The 16211-nt window shown below is 43.7% G+C and overlaps 1 protein-coding gene across 1 annotated transcript in view; it reads right to left on the bottom strand.

Annotated features, from left to right (window-relative positions):
• Positions 1–14346, bottom strand: part of TTC8 (tetratricopeptide repeat domain 8) — a 62556-nt gene extending 48210 nt beyond the window's left edge. Inside the window, exons 1-2 of the mRNA XM_019552386.1 lie at positions 14173–14346; positions 3372–3401 (exon numbers count right to left, since the gene is read on the bottom strand). Coding sequence (XP_019407931.1) covers positions 3372–3401; positions 14173–14274 — 132 coding nt within the window. The 5' untranslated portion in view covers positions 14275–14346. The remainder of the gene's footprint in view (positions 1–3371; positions 3402–14172) is intronic.
• Between the last annotated feature and the right edge of the window lie 1865 nt (positions 14347–16211).

The raw sequence follows: 16211 nt of genomic DNA, 5'->3' as shown, positions 1-16211 counted from the left end.
CCCCACCTGCCTCCTACTTACTGGCATGGAGTCTGGGTCCAGCTCCCTGCAGTGGCAACCAGGGACTGCCTGAATCTTTGGAGAGCTTCAAATTGCTTTGGACCTTTTTACTGGCCTCCCAATTCAGTTTGGATTCAGAGATTTGGCCGCCAAATTGGGTCAAATCTCCTCTGAATCGAATCAGCACCCAAAGCACTGCACAGCCCTAATGGGCAGCACAGTGCAGCTCCATGGCATCAATCCCCCATGCCAGATCAGACTTCCATGAGCCAGATCAAGTCAGCCATCAATATATCCAATGTATGGATGGTGCAGCCATATATTGTAGCATAATCATTTAAAACCTAAGCTTACATAAAAAAGAACCTTCAGTTTCAGTTGGGGGGAGGGTAGGAGGAGCCAATAAAAGTATTGCAAAATGCTAAGGCTACACATAAGACTGTACACAAAAAAGTTCTTTATCCTTTAGAAGGAAAGGCAGTGACCAACTGATTTCTAAAAATCCTTCTATAATTTCACACTGGGTAAATAAGAGGCCATTAGTGAATGGACATGTCATAATTAAGTTTATAAATCTCTCAAAATAGCTCATTTTACTGATTTACTATAGATCCACGCTTTGTTTTGGGCTCCATTTTTGTTTGTTTTTTAATCCTTATTTTCACTTATCCTAATGTAAATTTATAAAGATACATCAGTGGATACATTTTCAAAATTGTCCATAGTTACATGACTGCTACTATAGTCCAAGAATACCCCAAAGCTAGAACTGTGCACTTTTAAAAGAAGTTCTTCTTCACTGGCATTCTCAAAAATCCATATAATTCCCATTCCCACAAATGCACTCAGAGACTGCATGTATTTAGTAAGCTAAGCTATGTACCTACAAAATTATACATCTATATGGACTCTGCCTATTGAATCCCACTTACTTTATCCCCTCCCTTTTTTCAATAGCAGTCTCTTTTTCTGTGTGCAAAAAGGGATGGATTTATGGCAGCCTTCAATGAATACTACATACTAAGCTCTCGTCCTGTAGTAGGGTGGACTTTAATAGAACTTCATAGGAGCACAAAGGTCTGCCAACACAGAACTCACCAATGGATTCAAGCTTTACAACAGCCTTCTTGCAAATTTTAGTAATTCAGACAAATCACAAGAACTTTCTTCAGAACACTCAAAGGTTTGTCTATTGCCAAACCAAATGTCAGCTTTCTACCTTAAAAATATTCAAAGAATTAAAGGAAAATTTTGAAACCCCATAAAAACAACATAGCCTATTTTTGTTTAAATTTCCCCAAATAATCCATCTGCCTAGTCCTTAAAGATTTTAGCCTGTTGAAACCTTTGCTAAATAACTGAAAATAGGGAGCTAAAATGGAAACTGTTATGCAAACAAGTATGTAGTGGTTCCTTTTTAATGCATATTAAAAGATATTTTTGGAAGACAAGTTATATTACTGGACTATTTCAAAGGAAACCAACAAAAAGCGCAGGCTGTTTTTTTTAACCAATATGAGACCAACAACTTTCAAAGTGTAGTGTTGGGTCATGCTGCAGTTCAAAATGTAAAGACTATATCCTTACTGGTCTGTATAATTAAAAAAAAACCCAAAAGAACCCTGCCAGGGCAACTGGAAATCTCCACTGTCATCATTTTAAAAAAACTGTCCACACCAAATGTTTAGCCCTTTTTATTTTCCTCCTGTCTATTTAGGCCACCAACAAAGTCATTTCCCTTTTTAAAGCACTGTTGGCTTCCCATTTTGCTATTGCCAAACCAGGCCTTCTGCCCTTGCCTTCAAGACTCTACAATATGAATCTGACCTCCTTCGGTCTCCTTCTATAGTTTCCTTAATGAGATGGAGGACAGTTAATAAATCAACGAGCAGAAAAAATACAAAAAGAATATATATACATGTTTCTGAATCACATGATCATGTGTGCACACAGCTTTCCGCCTACATCCCCCAACCCTCACTCCCTCCTCTTGATTTTCCTTGCTTGAACCTTGTCTACTTATAATTCTCATCTCTTTCACCAGGTTAAATTTAGGTTATCTGTTCTTTATGGCAGGGGAGCATGTCCTGTTCTCATTGAAAATGCAACCTGGGACATTTCTTGGTATTTAAGAAAAAAGTTGTCCTTCATGACATGGACCTTTATGCAGTTTCAGCTTGACTAAGATCAGTTCATTTCCCTTAAGCCACAAAATGTTTTAACTTTTAATCTTTTGCAACTCAGAACATGTTCAAATATCTGGCCTAGAGAGAAGAGCTTCCAGGCAGGATAAAACGAACAAAATTAATGACCCATCACTACTAACATTATATCCTTTCCCACCCATGGAGATCTAGAATTTAAACTGCTTTTTGTTATACCAAATGCAAAGTAAAGGCTTAAGCAAAGTATTTGTTTTATTAATTAATTAGATTTATATCCTCCTCTCCCCAAAAGGAGGCACAGGGCAGCCAATAGTATGGAATGTTGCTTGACACTTTTCCTATATACTGTAATCTTAACAGAAAAAAGACAGAAAAAACAATATTCAAGGTATATGTTCAACATCAAAGTTCATTTTTGATCCATTTTGTAAGATTTCCTTTACATAATCAAATTAAATAAACCTTTTCCTTTACTTATGAAAAAAATCTCAATTAAAAAAGTACATTCAGAACGGAGAGCTACTCATTTAAAATCTCTCCACATTACAATAGTTATTGCTATTATATTTTCTCTTAAGTACAATATACTATCAGACAACTATTTTTGCCAATAGCTTTGTCAAAGTATAACTCTCCAAGAGAAAAAAATGAATGTAACAGTGGTCATCTGAAGTCTGTTTACACAGGGATTGGCAATTGGCAGGGATTTATGTTTATAAATTACTTTTATTAACTGTCTGACATATGTGGTACATATGTAGCATCTTATTATATATTTAAGAGTGCAGGAAAAAGCCTTCTATTGTATTTCTCAAACTCATTTTCTCCTAATCTTGTCAAGATAGGAGTGTCTGAGTTAGAAGCAGACTTAATTTGTGGCAAGTTGGTAAAACTAGCTTGCATCTCAGTTGAGCAACTGGAACAAGAGAGGACTCTGAAGGAAACAGAGGTAGAAAATGGGAGGTAGGGAGGAAACTGTATTGATTATAAAATGCAATGTTTAAAATTCCCTTTATCAAATGCACTGTTGTACCAAGGTTTTAAAAACGTATGCTGTCAAGAAACTGAACAAATGAATCAAACTTCACTATATAGCATACTAAAAAAAAAAAAAAAAAATCTTAGGTGTTCCCCCTTCCCATTGCTGTTCCCAAGTACTTGCACTTATGAACAGTTTTTACCTGAGAACTTATGAACAGTTTTTACCTGAGATATTGTGAATTCAGACTCCGACTCCTACAAAAGACAAGAGACAGAGCTGTGAAATAAGAAATGAAGTACCTTTTTATGGTGAACACAATATACTGATGCAATTCACACACATATGATCTAAGCAGTACATTTCATATTAATACTGTGGTATTGCATCTACCACTTGAACAAGTCTGAAGAAAGGGGAAAACCTGTCAAGGTAATATTTAAAGCAAATGAATTTGTAGGCCTAAAATTTCAATATTTGAAATTTCAGAGAACTGTTGAAGCCTTGCATGTTTCTAAAAGGAGCTGGACAATATTTCTATATGTTGTTTCAAGTCCTACAATTATTAGAAGCTGTATGGATTTTACACAAGAGTGTAAAATATAAAAGCTAATAGGTTTTCCAGTTTCCTAAGCAACTCAAATATAGATTAGCTTTGTGACTGTACACTGGAAAAATCTGTGTAAGATTAGCAGTGATTCAAAATAGTTACCATCTACATTAATCTAGATATTGAAATCTATTAAAGAGCAAGCTGGCAGCGACCCCTATCACTTAATACTGAGGAAGCACTGAAGATTTAATTGAAAAGCGCTTACAACATCACTTGTTTAAATTGTGAATTTTGGCAGGAGGAAAGCCCACAGGATGGAAAAAAAGCCTTTTCTTTGTCCCAAGGTGCTCCATTCAGACACAGCTGAGACACAAATTGTTAAAAATAGCCATTCCCTTGTTTTGTAAGATCTCTGGTTCAATTGCCATTAAAGTATAAAACTCTATTCAGCCTGTTGTACCTGCCTATTATAGCATATACAATCTACTATAAAATAATTTAAGAGGAGCAGGTGTTCTTACTTTCTGTATGTGCTACAAAAACTAATGAGGAAAAGGTTAGTGATACTGTGTCAGCCTTGACTCAAGAACGCTTTGATATTACAGCTGTATATCTTAACCTAAGCCTTTGCCATTCTTGAAGAAATACATTTTAAGGTCACTAAAATATTTCCTATATCATAATGTGAAATAAAGCTATGAATGTTAAAACTCCTATCATTTTGAAGAGGATGAGTGTGACTAGCTATTTGTTAAAAGCTTTCATTGCCTTGAATACGCTAGGATAGAGCTGTCCAAATGCCAGCCCATGGGGTAATGGAGCCTGCAAGAGGTTAAATTGTAGCCTCTGGGCTCTCACCCAGCTACCATATTCCCCACCACCACTCTGGCTGTAACAACAGCTGGAGTCTCTGGGCTCCCCCTCCCTCCTCCAGCTTCTGCTTCCTGCCCTTGTCCCAGGGGTGAGGCTAAGTGCAGGAAGCAGATGATGTGCCCGGGCTATGCTGGGGGGAGATGGCACCTGCACCAGGCAATGCTGGGGAGGATGACCAGTGCAGGGGTGAGAAGAGGAGTCCTGCAAGGGCATGCACTACAGTGGGAGGGAGAGGGGTCCATATGAGTACGCAGAGATGCAGGTAGAGTGTCTACATGGCACACAACCCGATAGCTTGAGCCTTGATTGTTGTGGCCCCCGCACTCATCTGAACCCTGGAGGCCTTGTGAGTAAAGAGTTGTAGGACAAAGAATCAATGTTTTGCCTCCGTCTACACATATGAAGCCCCTTTTAAACCAGTAAGGTTATATATACAAGCATAATCGAAAGAAAGCCTTAGACCCAGATTTAAAAATCCAAAGGATGTTTTAAATTAAAATTTGTCTCTCAAGTCAACTATTAAAAACAAAAGATTTTATAAGATATGCCTTTTTAATTCTATAGCTTGAAGGAAAAGGAGTTTCTAAACAAAACAGAGATGACAAATTTTTAGATTTAAAAAAGCCTCTGCCTGCAATTAGCTTCAAGCTGAATTTGATGTGATACAAGATAGTGAGACTCTCAGCATACAATGAAAAGGCAATCCAACCTGCTAATGGCAGCATTTGAGACAAACATCACAGAACAGCAAAATGACTCTGGTCATATACAAACATTAATTTCTAGCTGTGTGTGACAATAACTATTATCAACTGAAGATGCTTTCAGAAGCAAAGTGCCATGTGCCTGTACAAGCTACTTACATCTTCACTGTGACCTTGTTAAAATCAGGCTGCAAGCAGCAATGTTTTAAGATGAGTTCTTGCTATGTAGATAAAATTGAGTCAATTTTTCAAACAATTTGAAAAATAACAATATAATAATAGCCAAAGATAAACCTATCAGCACTGAGAGAGGTGAAATAGTTTAAAGAAAAAAAAGCAAATTCTTACACCAAAGCATTAAACAAACTAAAAACGAGACCTTAATTACATATCTATTACACTGTTTGGACATGTTTCCTTTGGATTGCTGAATCACTGTAGCCCTAGTTCATCAATGCTGGTTCTGTACCTTGAATTTGACATATGGAACACACAACAAATAATCAGATTAGGCGACTAATCAGGATGATCAAAAAAGACATCAGCAGAGTATACCCTCTAGGTCATGCTAACAAAGGCCCTTTTCTTAAGGAAAAGGAAAAAATATTTTCATGCTAGCATTTGGAGATACTAGATATCAAGTTACCAGCAAATTTATTTTTACTATCTACTGTACATTCTTACACTTCTTAAATAATTGCAGTACGTATCAAGAATGCTTCTATATGGTAATCTTTAGAAATTTACAAAATATAACTGAATAGGAGTTGCTCAATTTTTAAAAATATTTTATCTAATTATGTTATAAGACATAGATTAAGACTACCATAATTCTTTTAAGAATAAGGGTTTAAAATAGCAAAGCAGAGTACTTAAGAGCAGTGTCTGAAAAAAAATCCTGATATATGCACAATTGGCTGAAAGTCAACTGATAACTTAGAAAAATAAAAATAAAGCTTTTTGTATTTACTTCATATGGTTGGAGTGAATTCAGTGAGAGCTCCTTACTACCAGTTACAAAGATTTTAGAATCCGTTTCCTGACTGGATCACAAACTGATTTTCTGGATCATCAGATTAACTTCCTTTTAAAATACTAATTTCAGGGTAAAAGCTGCTTATACTTCAATGTGTAGCTCATCAAGACACCTAGAATACAATATGATACAGTACTTTTTTGGGAGAGTATCAAGATTTATTGTCTAAGTCCATTTCTTAACTCATATTCTTTGGTAGGTTAATACTGATATTAATATTAAGTGAATATTGTATTACATGAGTATTGGGAGCTGACAAAAATACCCACTGTTAATGTGCCCAGCACTTTATTGTAAAACCTTGCTTCCAGTCACTTGTAACTTTATCAAGTTTAAATAATTTATGATAACATTTTCCATGCTGGGATGATTCTTTTTATATAGTTGTACTGTTTTTGAGAATGGTGAGCTATTTTTCTTTATATTTATGACTTATAACTATTTTTCTGAAAGCTTTATTAGCATGTTCATTCTTTGAAGCAGCAACCTGCATGCCAGCAGGAAGATCACTAAGACGAAAACCAGGGATGATCCTACCTTGAGCAGGAGGATGGACTAGATGACTTTGTGAGGTCCCTTCCAGCCCTACTTTCCCAAAAAGACTGAGTTACATAAAGGGGGAAGCATAGTGCAACAGCAAAAGGGAATAAGAGATGTTGTGGAGATAGAAGCAGGATGGCGGAAGGAAATAAGCAAGAAGTGAAACTTGGTAGGGGAAGCAAAAAGGAATCTTTTCAATAGTATTTAAGCACCTCTAAACATTTTATTGTCTTTAACTGCTTCATCACTTAGACCATATTGTGAAACAAACTATATTAGTCCAACATTTTCCATAGTCGGAAGGTGTGTCAATGAGGCAAAAGACTGCAAGAGAAAGGATGGTCTTATGACACTTGAGTCATCCGACCTATGTGATGTTCCTCATTTCACTTAACCACCCATGCATTCATGGATTTTTCAGGGACTCTAGCAAAGTGGTATAGGGTGAAATACGATCATATTTAGATGCTTGACATGTGGAATAAGAGCTGCCAGCTATTCTGATGTCTCAGCAAGCCCTAATCTTTATTCAAAGCAAAGGAAATACAGATTGCCGTATCTGAACGTGGTCTGGTTTGTCTATTGCCTGTATTTGATAGAATCAAAACAACATGCAAAGTTGGGCACAGTTTTAAAAGTGCAGATAAGAAAATGGAGTCTTGAAGCTTATTATTCCTTTTTGTCTGACCTGAATCACGTAACTGACTGTGCCTCTGAAGATGCCAGGACTTGAATCGGAGACTAAGAGGATAGAACTGCACTAATGTGGCTAGACCTTTTAAAGTTTTATAAACTAGAATGCAGAATAGTGAAAAGAGGTATCTTTGGACAAGCTGCCAGTAGCAGTTCTTATTGGATTAAGATTTTCTGTCAGCTATAATAAAAAATATAGAATCCTAATCATGCTGAATAGCTGATATACCAGTTAGCTGACCACAGAGAAGACAAATCATTTTACCTTAGTCTGTCTTCTAACATAATATCTATTAAAAAAATAAGGGTAAACTATACCTATGCATTTAGAGAATAGCCTTGTTAGATTTCACCTGGAAGACTTCCAGTGAGTGAATCTGATTCAGTTTGCTACAATAGAGAATAGCCCACCTTCCAGTTCAGTTTCTTCAAATCTCAGTATCAATGCAGACAGAAGGTGTGATTACTTCTACAACATCTCCTGTTAGGAGTTATATACTCAGCCTAGGCTGTCAGATAAGAATATTGGAAAAAAGAGTTGCATAGACATGGTATTTCTGAAATATAAATATGCCATGACATACTGTACATTCTACAATCTTAAATATATTACAACCATCCATCCAATTTTTAAAACCGTATTTCCGTTAAAGTTTTCATAGAGTTAAGTGAGATCCACTTATACTTATTGCACTTGGATATATACAGATATGTGATCAGATTTTACTCACAAAAACATTAACTGAAGTAAATTTTCAATGATCAAATTAATTAAATATAATGTAATGCACACTAAAAAATTTAAAGTATGATGCACTGTCCCCCGACTAAAATATAAATTTGGCACTCTTTTCAAAAGCCAGGTATTCCTATGACAAGGAAATTATTAAATGAGGATTTCTCAAATGACTATAAAAGGGCAAAACTGACTATATACAAAAAACTGTCAGATGGACAAAGTAAATTCCAGAGATTTTATCCTTAAATCTGTGGTTGTATTATCTGAGGCTATAAACAATAACTATCAGACTGAATTAGAAATAGGAAAACAGGACTGTAAAGGACTTGCTGATATTGAAGGCAGCTACCTCTGATAACTATTTATAAACTGATCATACACTCCATGTTTAAACCTAAAAAGTTTGTGGTGTGGGGTTTGTTGCTGTTTTTTTGGGGGGGGGTTTGTTTGTTGTTGTTGTTTTTTTGGGGCGGGGGATTCTCTCTCTTTTTTTACCCCAGTACTTCTCCAGTACTCTAAAATACCACCACTCCATTGGTTAGAAACTTTCTGTTTTCCAGCCTAAATTCATTTATGGCCAATATACAATTTACACATCTTGTTTTGTCAACATTGTGCTTAGCTTAAATAATTCTTCTCCTGCTTTTCTTTACCACTTACTACTGATGCTCATTACTGTTTTAAAAGCAGTTGCATCCCCATCCAACTTTGACTGTCTCAAAGATTGTAATAAATGTTTCCACTCTCCTTTTGTACTTTTATATAATTTAAACACAGTTTTGTTTCCTCCACCTAACAAAAAAGAAACAGACTACCATAAAAGCTGCCGTAATTGTTCAGTGAATCTATTTGACTTCTTAAGAAAGCAGGTACAAACAAGAGACCCTGATCCTCCAAACAGCATGGATGTAACTTTATTCCTAGGAGTAATTTAATCTGTATTTCAATGTTTTCAGGATTGGGTCCATGATTAAAATTTGGATACTAGCAACTCAGTTGGTTGCTACCAACATCAAACCAATGTTGTAACCATAATTTCTTATTGTAGCTTCTCCAAGGAAGACAAATACAGAATTTGGCCATCTCAAGCTGCGACTTCCCTATTTGTTCCTTTTATAACGGGTGACCATCCCAACAAGAAGCAAGGGGGGCAAGAGTGCCCACAAGCTCCCCCTGGCTCACCAAGGGCATCCAGGAATGCCTGATTGCCAAAAAGGCAGCATACAACCTGTGGAAGGGGGATGCTATCTCCAAAGAGGAGTATGCCTCCTCTGCTTGGGCCTGTAGGGGGGCTGTCAGGAAAGCTAAGGTGGACATAGAGCTAGGACTAGTGTCCAAGATCAAAGATAATAAAAAGTCCTTTTTCAAATATATAGGGAGGATGAAGAAAGCACCGGGAAACGTGGGGCCCCTGCAAGATACTCTGGGCAATCTGGTGGTTGCGCCAGAGGAGAAAGCAGACCTCTTTAACCAATTCTTCACCTCCATTTTCTTGTGCAGGGACCAGGACTTCCCCGCTGGGATGCCAGATTGACTTGAGGGGAACGCCTCCAGACCTCACGTTGGGAAGGACCAGGTTAGAGGGCTTCTGAAGCGGCTGGACATGTTCAAGTCAGAGGGTCCAGATGCTCTCCACCCCAGGGTGCTGAGGGAGCTAGCTGGGGTTATTGCAGGGCCCTTGGCACGGCTTTACGAGCGCATGTGGTGCTCAGGCCAGGTGCCAGATGATTGAAAGATAGCCAACGTGGTCCCCAACTTTAAAAAAGGGAGGAGGGAGGACCCGGGCAACTATAGGCCCGTCAGTGTTACCTCAATCCTAGGGAAACTCTTTGAGAAGATCCTCAAGGAGCATATCTGCGATGGGCCAGATTTAGGGACGATGCTCAAGGGCAACCAGCACAGTTTCATTAGGGGCAGGTCATGTCAGACCAACCTGATTACCTTTTATGATCAGGTCACAAAAGCATTGGATGCAGGTGTCACTGTGGATGTAGTCTTTCTGGACTTCAGCAAGGCCTTTGACACCATCTCCCACCCCATCCTCATTAAAAAAAAAGAGGACGATGGCATTGATGCCTACACAGTCAGATGGATTGCAGATTGGCTCAAGGGTCAAAGGGTCATACTCAGAGGTAGTGGTGGATGGGTCATATTCGACCTGGGGGGAAGTGGGCAGCGGAGTCCCCCAGGGCTTGGGCCTTGGGCCCATACAGTTCAATCTCTTTATGGGTGATTTGGATGACAGGGGGAAAAGCAACCTGTTTAAATTTGCTGATGATACCAAAATTTGGGGTGAGGTGAGCACACTAGTAGGGAGGGAAAGATTGCAGCAAGACCTGGATAGGTTACAGATGTAGGCTAACAAAAACAGGATGCGTTTCAATAGTGACAAGTGCAGGGTGCTGCACTTGGGCAGTAGTAACCAGCAGCACACTTATAAGATGGGAAACTCCCTTCCTGAGAGCACGGAGGCAGAAAGGGATTTTGGAGTCATTACTGACTCCAAGATGAACATGGGCGACAAAGCGAGGTCACGGTTGGCAGGGCTAACCGCACCTTGTCGTGCATCCACAGGTGCATCTCTAGTAGGGACAAGGAGGTGATCCTCCCCCTCTATGCAACACTGGTCAGGCCACAGCTTGAGTACTGTGTCCAGTTCTGTGTGCCCCACTTCAGGAGGGATGTGGACAACATTGAGAGGGTCCAGAGGAGGGCCACTCTCATGATCAGAGGGCAGTAGGGGAGGCCCTATGAGGAGAGGCTAAGGGACCTGAACCTGTTCAGCCTTTACAAGAGAAGGCTGAGGGGGGACCTGGTGACTTTCCATAAACTCACTAGGGGGGACCAGAAGGGTTTGGGAGAGATCTTTTTCTCCTTGTGCCCCCTGGCATAACAAGGAATAATGGCCACAAGTTATTGGAGAGAAGGTTTAAATGAGACATCCATAAGAACTACTTCACAGTTAGGGCAGCGAGGATCTAGAACCAACTTCCAAGGGAAGTCGTGCTGGCTCCTACCCTGGGGGTCTTTAAGAAGAGGCTTGATGACTACCTGGCTGGAGTCATTTGAGCCCAGTTTTTCTCCTGCCCAGGCAGGGGGTCAGACTTGAAGATCTACAAGGTCCCTTCTGACCCTACTGCTGATTCTATGATATGATCCCACACTGATGTCCCCATATGCTATCGCTTTATACTTCCAAACTTTCCTCTCCTCTGCCCTTGTCTGTCCCTGCCTTTCTCCAATCCTTTGATATAATATGCTGCTTGCCCCCTTTCTTTCAATCAACTTTGCAATAACTTCAGCAAAAAAAACAAACCTTTTGATAAAGAATTTGGAGCTGCAAGAATGCCACGATATTTTTATACTGGAGCTCTACTGTATGCATTGAAAAAGTTCCCTATATGGGAATTCAGGATACCTTTTTTATATTTATGTACTGGTAGTAAGATTTAGAAGCACATAAAGCACATAAATATTATACTTCAAATATTTACAAATAGGTAACATAGCTGCAGTTATAAATTTGTTTTTAGTAGCTTCAGTCCTGAAGCAGATGGCCCCCACCCCTACATCAAGCGCTGTACAAACACAAAATTCCTGGCAAAAAGAGCTTCCAATATAAAAACACACACTGCAGACCTATTTTAATTCCATGAATAAAGTGGACTTTTTTGATGGCCCTGCAAAAAATGATGCTGGAGGTGTCTTCTATCTTGTGTCTTGAACAGGAGGAAGCAATACTGGGATTATCAGTTTGAACTTTAAACTTCCTCAGAACATTCTACATTAACAACACTTTTTTGCTTTATTTTCATGGCTTAAGATTGCTGGTTAAGGTTTATTGCATGGGTTGGCAACCCCTGGCACACGTGCCGAGCATGGCATATGAGGCCATTTTGCTTAGCAAGCCACAGCCAGCCCCAGCCCAGAGCCAGGGGAGTCGGGACGCTCCAAACAGTTGCTCCAGGCTCCACAAATTTGCCTTGCACAGTGGCAACGTATGGGGGGTGCATGGGGGCACACATGCACCCCCTGAGTGCCAGTGTACCCCCTGACTGGCTGCACTCACCACTTAGGCAACAGGTGGGGGGTGGTAGGCAGGAGCGCTGGTGCCACCCCTGTGAGCGCAGGCCAGGGAGTGGAGCGCCATGGCGCTCCCAGATGTTACCACAGCTACTTCCAGAAGCAGCCGCAGTGATTGGCCGTCTCATGATTGGTCATGGGAGACCCCCATCCCAGTCGGTGGGATTGGCCATGGGAAGATCTCCCCCCCTCCCCTCCCCCAGTTGCTGACTGGTCCCAGGGGGGCACATTCCCCCCCCTTGACTAAGGTAGCACCAGTTGCCCATGGCCTTGCACACTCTAAGTGCCACTCTGAACCCTTTCCCTTACCTGATCTGCTGTTCTGCCTTTCTCTCCCTGCACTATCTGCCACTGTGCTGCTGCTTCTTATGCCTACACCACATTTTTCCATTTTGTTCGCATGCTTGTGCGCACTTATTGTTCTTTGCAAGGTCTCTCATTGTCTATGTGCCTTCAAGTAGGTGTTACAGTCTGACACTCTGGGCCACACTTTTTGCCACTGTGCTGCCTGTCCCCTACCCAAACTGCCACATGCCACATACAGAGGCTGCCCATGCCACTAGAGGCATCCATACCACAGGTTGGCCATCCCTGCCACAAAGTATTCATCCAAAATGGGAGTTTTGAACCTTTACTCCTAGAATGGATACTTTACAATGAGGGCACAGGCAAAAATCACTGGGAGTGCTGATCTCCAATATCCAGTGCCCAGTTCCAATATCCTTCCCTGAAATCCCCATGACAGATGGAAACTGCTCTTCAATTGCCCCAACTGATCCCACACTGATGCAGGGCACGTGGCAGGGTGGGGAGCTGCTCTGGAGCCCAGCTGAGATCTTGTGACGATAACAGCAAGATCTAGAGCCACGATCTGCAGCCTGCATGCCCCTGCCCAGAGCATGCAGATTGCAGCTCTGCCCTGGCTCTGGACCATGCTGTCACCGTCCCAGACCAGCCCCAGAGCAGCTCCCCACCCTGCCCCATGCCCTGCTGGCAGGCGCAGGGGCAGTGCCAGAGGCGTTTGGGGGGGCTATAGCTATCCCAAAGTTCCCCATAGCCAACCCTCCCCACCCTGCACAGGCAGCAGCAGCTGAGCCTGCCCTGCTCCCACCTGCAGCACAGCCCACCTCAGCACTCCCACCAGGAAGAGGCTGGGGCTGCTGTTGCCTGCCAGCACGGCTGGGGCCACTCTCCACGGAAACCCTGGCCCCCCCCACTGTCACAGGGGGCTGCCGCTAGGGTCTCCATGGAAACCGGCTCCAGCCATCCTAGCAGGGGCTACTGGGAAATGGAGTCCACTGCCAAGCCGATCCACCCCTTCCCCCATGAAGACCATTAAAACGAAGAGACGGTCCTTAACACCTGAATGAAGAGTTGGGAAGGGACCAGCTAGACGAGGGGTGCTCAGCCTGCCGCCCCGGGAGCTAGGGCATCTGGCCGGAAGGACTGCCCACGGCTTCCAAATCCCCACTCAGCTACACTAGGAGCCACGAAGTCGGTGAAGGGCTCTCTGCGCTGCCCGCCCAGTCCCCTCCCCTCGGTAGCGCAGCTCCGCGTTTGCCGTGGCAACGCCGGCACGAAGCCCGGGCACCGCTCCAGCTGCCGCCCGCTCAGACACAGCCGAGTCCGCAGTGGGCCAAGCGCCCGCGGGGCAGCTGCACGGCCCGGCGCGGGGGCCAACCCGGCCGGCCCCAGCCCGGCAGCGGCGGGTGTGGCCTGGACGTGATTCCTGCGACCCGCCCGCGGGCTAGAGGCGGCCGCGTCCCGGGCCTGGCTCCTCCCGCCCGCCCGCCCGCCACTGCGCTACCTGCGCGGCTGGCGCCGAGTCGAGCAGCGCGGCGCACAGCTCGGAGCAGCGCTCGAACCTCCTGCGCCGGAAGCAGCTCCAAGCCAGCAGCAGCGGCTCCATGGCCGCGCTCCCGGCCCGCTCCGCTCCGCTCCGCCGCAGCGGCGGCTGCGCGGCCGCCTGAGGCCCGGCCCGGCTGGGGCGGGGCGGGGTCGCTCAGAGGGAGGCGGCTGCGGGGAGGCAGCGCCCCCTCGCCTGGCCCCTGGCTCCGCCTGTGGCCCCGGTCCGAGCCGGACGCAGGGGCAGGACCGCTGATTTCCTGGGCCGGGTGAAGCGGGAACGGGGTCGTATCCAGTGCCGCGCAGTGAAGCCCTGCCCGGAGACGTGGGTGGGCGAGGGGCAGGCCTATTGCTCAGGCAGGTATGGGGCAGGGGGCCTGAGCCCACTAAGAGCCATGAGCCTCCCTCAGGGAGGCAGCTCCATGCATCACCCCCGAGTGCTGGGGACGGCTACAGAGAAAAGGGTGGGAGTGGGGTCGGGTTCATAAGCGCCCGACAGCATCTGCTGCTGCTCCAACGACCCCAGGGAACTGCCGAGAAACACACCAGGACACGAACAACTGGGGCCTCCTAAGACTGGGGTGAGTGGGGACCACCCACAGCCACGCGTGGCAAGCAGGGACCACCTGCAGATGCCAGCGGCAGTGTTGGGGGTGGGCAGCAAGCGGCAACCTCCTGTAGAAGCCAGTGACAGCTTCGGCAGTGGCCAATCTTGGGTGGGGCATGTGACCCCCTACATGTCCGCCTGTGTGTTAGGGTGAGGGACAGGCCAGTCTGATGTGCATTGGGAAAGTGGGCCAGTGTCCACCACATCAGCTGAAAGCCACCCTTGGTATGGGAGCCACTAGCTGGGGCCAACTAAAGAAGAAAAGAGGGTAGTGGAGGTCAAAGGTTTAAAACAATTGCGCCAAGGGGGAACACCAAGCAAAGCAGACTGAAAGCCAGTGGGCACCATTTGAATGAGTGCAGGGACCTAGCAGATTTTGCCCAGTGAAACTGCCTGGAGAGGCGAACAGACAAGGGGTAGAAAATGGCCCCGGAGTCACCCAGGTTTCCCCCCAGCCTGAAGTTCATCCTGGTCTGAGGGCTTGCTTAGAGCCGGGGGGAGGTTGACCAGGAGGTCCTGAAATTTGATGGGGCCACAGATGGGAATGCATAAAGAAAATGTGTGGAGAAGTGCAGCCAGAAGCTCAATGGGAAGTTCCTGAGGAGGCAGTACGGGGGTTGCAGCCTGGTATACTCAAGGTACCATGTTGTTACCAAGACCTGAATGTGGTCGGCTGGGTTGGGAGCAGCTTGCAGTAAGCAGCCCAGATTTCTTAGTTTGTTTAGAAGTGTTTTCTTGTGCTTCAATAGAAGCTTAATCCTTCTGAGAAGGAGGCCACACTGAACTTAGCCTTTCCTGCATTCCCAGGTGTGAAAACAGCAAGAACATCTTTGAATTGCATTTAATTCCGAGAGACCAAGAACCCAGTTCCCTCATCACACCAGGAAGACAACTTTTGAGACCACAACTGGGGGGTGTAGTTGAGGAAGGTACAGGCTTGGGGCTACTGTGAACAGCTGTGCTTTCTTCGACTACCCCTGTACTGAATACTGTATATTTGGCATAACGCTTAGAGTTTGTTCAAAGTAATTTTATAGAGAAAAATCATTTGGGGGAGAGAAAAAAGGTAGAATGACAACTGTTATGCTGGAAAGTGTTAAGGGCTGCTGTTGATCTCAGATTCAGTAAAGCAGAAGGCAGGGCAGGGTGGCTTCACAGATACTAACTGGTTCTGAGAGATGTAAGCTTTCATAGGTGACAGCCTACTTCATCAGATACTATGAATGGAGTAAATGGAGAGAAAATCTCCAAGGACACTTACATGGGAGTAAAACCAAGGTGGGCTTGGGATCTGAAAATGTCTTGAAAGAAGAGTGCCATGTAAATACTTAACTTTCTGTGATTTGTAATTTGATTAAATCGCTTCCTTTTCTTCTGCCCTCAGATAGGTCATG

This window comes from Crocodylus porosus, unplaced genomic scaffold, assembly GCF_001723895.1.
Source record: "Crocodylus porosus isolate Cpor-Errol unplaced genomic scaffold, CroPor_comp1, whole genome shotgun sequence".
NCBI classification, from domain to species: domain Eukaryota; kingdom Metazoa; phylum Chordata; order Crocodylia; family Crocodylidae; genus Crocodylus; species Crocodylus porosus.
The sequence above is the reverse complement of the archived record's forward strand: the minus strand, read 5'-3'. Positions and strand labels throughout refer to the sequence as shown.